The 5720-nt window shown below is 35.8% G+C and overlaps 1 protein-coding gene across 1 annotated transcript in view; it reads left to right on the top strand.

The window, feature by feature from the left end:
- LOC101861604 (alanine aminotransferase 2) overlaps window positions 1–3706 on the top strand; it is a 22124-nt gene extending 18418 nt beyond the window's left edge. Inside the window, exons 12-13 of the mRNA XM_005105555.3 lie at window positions 5–117; window positions 865–3706. Coding sequence (XP_005105612.1) covers window positions 5–117; window positions 865–955 — 204 coding nt within the window. The 3' untranslated portion in view covers window positions 956–3706. The remainder of the gene's footprint in view (window positions 1–4; window positions 118–864) is intronic.
- Window positions 3707–5720: the final 2014 nt, after the last annotated feature.

Here is a 5720-nt window from a genome sequence, read left to right on the forward strand (position 1 = left end):
CCAGGCTAAAGGCATGGCTCCGGATTTCTTTTATTGCTACAACCTTCTGGAAAGCACTGGGATGTGTGTGGTCCCCGGAAGTGGCTTCGGACAGAAGGAGGGCACGTTTCACTTCAGGTGATTGTTGTTTGCTTTTTGGGTTTTTAAAAATGTTATTAAGAACAATACCCACTAGACACGGCAGCTCATTTCAAAGGTTAGGCGCTTGGTTTCCAGCTGGAAGTCTGGCCTGAGAGGAAAATGTAAGACTTTGGGAAGTTAGAGAAAGATTCTACCTCTCTGACATTCGAATGTGAAACTTTCTTTTTCAGTAACATTCAGTATAAATGTATTGTGCCATCATGGCTAGCTAATATGTGAGGGGTCTGCTTTTTATGCGTGCCAGTGAGAGAAACAAGGGATTGATCGTTGGAATGTCAGCAAAGATGTTGTATAGTGATGATGATTATAGGAGACAAGTTTTTAATTTCCTATTCTTTAAAATGTAGTGCACTTCTGCAAGTGGAATAGATAATTTTGTCAGCTTTGAACCCTGTCCTACTGGGCTGGTTGGAAAAATTCTCGGAGGATGAAAAAATGTTGTCACTGTTCAAACTCATATGTCATATCTGTCGGTTGGGATGGTCAAGGTTACAATTAGCAGGTGGCTATTTCAGGTGAATCTATCGTTCTTATATGCAAGTTATGGTTTGAGAGATGTACAAAGTGAGTTGTTATTTTACTAGTGGGCTGTTAACGTAAGTCTTCAAATGTATTGTTGATATGTAGTAAAAGTTGATGTTTCTCTGCTTACTTTTGCTTATATATATATATAAACTCCTGTTTGAATGTTAACATTTTATTTTCCCTCTTTTTTCTGTTCAGGACAACTATCCTGCCCCCTGTTCAAAAACTGGGTGAAATGCTAGGACGATTCAGAGACTTCCATGTGAAGTTCATGGAGCAGTATTCCTAAATAGAGGAGATGGATACATCGATCTCAAGTTGTTTTGTTATTGTTGCCCTGCTTACCATGTGTGAGAAAGAAAAGTATTGCTTTCGACATTGCTTTTGTCTCTGAGCGAAATTGCTCAAATTTGTTTAATGTGATGACAAGGTTCTATTCTCTGAGCTAGCATTTAAATTTCTCTCTACAGGATCATTTGTTTGTTTAAGAGTGGTCAACATATATTCAGTACTACTACTTACAGCCAGGTGGCAGCCAGTTATGGATTATGCTGTTATTTTTTTTAGCCATAAATACTCATTTCTCTTTTGAAGACCAGGATATGATTCGACACTTTCTTTTGCTTTCATCTCATGTCTTTTTCTGATTCTTGATTATGGTCCCTTCTTCATCCTTTGTTGTGGAGTATTCTGTGTCTAGTCTGTATTTAGGTATTAAAAAATTGTTGAAATTTTGTTACAATGATAAATTATAATGGGTTGTTTTTTGGGGTGTTTTTTTTTTTACATAATTAAATAATTCTATCATAAAGGTTATATGAGAATGTTTTTAGTGTAAGGAAGAGCAAGTGTGCAAACTATGTTGATGATTTCTCTGTACCTGTTTGGTTATGTGTACTGCCTTTGTGGAAGCTGAAATATGTTATCTTTCTTGGGAAATGGAATTACAAATGTGTCGATACATGTACAGTTAATGGGTAGACTCGTGGAAGACAAATTAGTCTCACTAACACCCCGCTTAAAAAGACAAACAAAAAAAAACATGTTGTTGTTATGAGTAATTAATGGATTAATGTAAATTCAGATGATTGTTATATGTTGAAAACTTTTGCAGATGAAAAGTAGAAATTCAAAGATGCTTAACAGCCATATATTGTACTGCTACTATGGTATGTTTTGTGTGGGCATACTAAAAATTGTACTCATGCTCTGTTGGAATCTCATTGCTTCAGGAATTGAAGTTGAGTGATTGGTGCTTATTTTGTTATGAGAAAGAAAGTTTGTGATAGTTATGGCACCTTTAAGGTCTGCATTGTAGTAAGTAGCCTACAATTTTGCATTCGCTTGTAACAGTTTTATGTTAAAGGAGCTGACAATATTCACTCAGTGTGATAGGTTTCTAATTTTTTGTTGCAGAATAATTTTTGTTTGGCTGTCGAATATCCGAGGATAGCTGTTCTGTTGTGAAACGGCAGTGGCATTATTTAATACCAATTTTTTCTCTATAGGTATTTGTTCATTAAACTTTACTCACATATTATCATGTTATTGTTTATTGTGTCAGTCTCATCTCTTAAGATCTGATGACACTTCAGCAAGGGCGATGTGCTGAGAAAGACTGGTATCTGTTGAATTGAGTACTCTTTTTAAAGGGACAAATGATAACTAATTAGGGATTTTTGTTGGACTCAGTGGCTAATTGCTTAGCACATGTGACTCTTCTGATGAAGCTGTACATGATGTTTTCAGAATAAGCCTTTATGATCAGCCTCTATAATTATGAAAACATGTCACGTTGATGTGTAAAAATGGGGTGTCCTAAAAAAATTGTACTCTTTGATTATTATTTCTTTATACCCTTTTACAATTCTGACTTATAAGATGCATTATGTCTATAATAGTTGGGCTTTTTTTTATCTGCCATTTTGCATTTTTTTCAAGCTGTTATAAACCATTTTATCTTGAACTGGACGGAACAAATTTTCAAACATATACTGGTACTGTTTTTCTGCCTGACACAATGTGCTGAATGTTTCTTCTGGGTTTTTTTAGTTCAACTTTATGGGTTTTGGGTGACCTGAAGTGTGTAAAGAGAGATATCGTTTTAGGTGTTTCTCAACTTAGATCAGACGCATGTGAATTTTTATTTTTTTTTACGTTTCCCCAATGTGTTAAAGAAACTTGTTTTTCATGTCACTTGTTTGTTTATGTGTCACTGCTGCCCTCTGTTAACTTTTATTTTACACCAACGTCATCTTTTTATTTCGAACAGGTTTTTCTTAGCCTAAATGTTGCAAAGTATATAAGGGCATGGATGAGAATTTATCCGGGACCTCCTCTTTCTCTAATGCACTTGCCATCTCTTTAATAAACATTAAAACATTTTTTAAACTTATATTTCAACTTTCTGGGTTTTTACCGAAATCTCTTTGCCATTACTAAACCCATTATATTTGGTATGTCTCCTTTCATATTATAAAAAATTATTTTGTTTCCTCCTTATCTGATGATTTTGAGACCTCTGTTTGAAAAGGAGAGCTCTATTGGTTTTTATAAACTAGAGTTTCATCACCTTATTCAAAGTTCCTATTGTACTATATTATGTTACTTAATTAACAGCTCATGTCTGAATCTATTTGCTGGTGAAAAAATCCCAAACTTTTGGACATCTGATCGTTATACATCATTTTTCAAATGTGTATGATGGGCGTGTTGTATCAAAAATGAAAGATAGTAGATAGTATTTTATGTTCCATCATGTTACATCAATTGTTTTTGTAAACTTTGTATGACTGCTATATAAAAACGCAGGATTGCTTTGGTGTTTTGGATTATTTGTGAAACGGAGAACCTAAGACAGGCTTTTTATTCTGTTTATCATTAGCTACTGCTGCTTTTTAACTGGTTTTGTAATTTATTTTATCTTTGCAACTGGTGACTAGTGACTATTCATTTAAAATTTGCAATTATAGCCTATATGCAGTATTCCTTGGTTGAATAAACAAAACGAAATATGTATGAGCAATATTCATTCCATAAATAATCTTGGTTGTTTCTTTTCTGTGTTGTTGTGAAAGTGTTAAAACCCTGCTGTGAATATCTCTTGCCTTGCCTATTCTTGTCTTTACCTCTGCATCTGTTCCTCCAACCTTGTCTATTATGCTACTCAAGTAAGTGAAGCTATTTCTCAGAAGGTAATCTGATCACCGATAGTGGTGTCCATCCTTTGTATCTTGGTCTTGTCTTAATGAACTTTAAGACCTATCATCTCTGAGACGTCTTCAAGATCTTTTGTTTTCTACTTCATCTGTAGGTGACTGTGAAAATAAAGCAGTCATCTGCAGGAGGTCTGAAAGGAAATGCGTTACCGGTGCTAAATTAGAGACACCAACCTCACCTCACCATTTCACCAAGCTGGCACCAAACGATGTCAGGGCAAGATATTTTATGGCTACACAAAAAGTGATGCTCGGTGTGAAGGCCTAAGCCGTAATGAGCAAATTGTAGGTAAATTGTCATACTATAGTGTGATGATCAAGCATTTCTCGGATGACTATGGTTTTCGAACGTTGGTTCTCCTCTTTTCTTAACATGAAAAAAATAATATTTATATTACATATATTTTTTCTAAAATATTGATTCAGAATTCAGTGTACTTTGAAGCTGATCATAGAATTTTTTGTTTTATTCCTCTGTATCTTTTGTGGGGACATAATACAATGATGGTCATGTTGATCTATTGGTTCCAGTAAAAAAAAGTAATAAGAAAAAAGACAACAAGATTTCAAGTAAACTCTTGAGCTTCGGAGGTAAGAATCCTGTCATGGAACCAAGTGATCAGCGTTTGAAATAACAAACATTGTATCTTGTTGGGTCTTCAACTAAGACAGGATTTGAATCTTTTTCTGCCAATCGAAAATATATAGAGGGGCCAAGGAAAGTGAATGAGATCAAGGGTGTCCCCAGCTATCAATGGATAAAGCTGAACTTTTGAAGACATCTTTCCAGAAAGGAAGGGGAAAACTCCATTTTGATTTAATTGTTATGTTGTTGTTGTTAGCGATCCAGTAGCATCTGAGCGTTAATTCTTCTGCATGATGCCATTCGGTAATAGTTGCATGTTTGTTCTAATTGTTGTCTTGAGGAGTAGAGGCAATTAGATGTGTGGGGTAGCTTGGGAAGAAAACATCCCCTTAAATCAGTTTTCCACAGAAGAACAGATGATGTTCCACTGTCTCTGAGGGGTAGTCACATAGTGGGCAGGCAGCAGACTGCTTTACTCCAATTCGGTTGAGATGTTGGTTGAGGGGTACATGTTGTGTTCTAAGTTGGAAGATTATGGATTGATCTCCCCTCCTCAACTCATTGATTGGATCTTTGACCAGTGGTTTATTCAGGTGGCCATACATCCTCCTTCCTGTTTTTGATTTAATTGAAATGTTTAATGTATACATTATCCAAGTTCACAACAAACTGAGCCACAGCGGCCAGAAACAAGGAGCTGTGAATTCAATGAAAAGAAGGCCACTTGTGCATTAGAATGCATAGACTTTAGAGGCTCGTATCAAAACTTGAAGAAGGGGTGGATTGACAACTGGTGTTGCTGGGCAGCCTACACTTTCTTTGTCTGGCATAATGTTTGGCAGAGCTCCTCTCAGCATTTCATTATATACATTTTAAAAGAATAAAACCAAAGAAAAGATCATTTTGTTTTTTGAGAATTTGGTGTTTTTAGAAATTTGATTTGGCATGAGTGCAATATTATGCTAGAAAGACATTGTTGGTAATTTGGAAGGTTGGGGACTGGACCTATGACTTAAAGCAAAAAGGAAGCAAAGACAACAGAGATGATACACCAAAGTAAATACAGTGGTCTCCTCCTAAGAACACTCCGCAAAGAACCCTTTCCAGCAAGAACCAGCTTTTACATTGTAACATAATTTTTTCATCTGTAATGTGCCTGCAAGACTTTATTGCCCTGAACTCATCCAGGGTTCTGAGGCGGAATTCCGGGTTTAAATAGGTTTGAGCTTTTCCAAGCTGCTTTCCCATAC

This window comes from Aplysia californica, unplaced genomic scaffold (genome assembly GCF_000002075.1).
Source record: "Aplysia californica isolate F4 #8 unplaced genomic scaffold, AplCal3.0 scaffold00477, whole genome shotgun sequence".
Taxonomy (NCBI): domain Eukaryota; kingdom Metazoa; phylum Mollusca; class Gastropoda; order Aplysiida; family Aplysiidae; genus Aplysia; species Aplysia californica.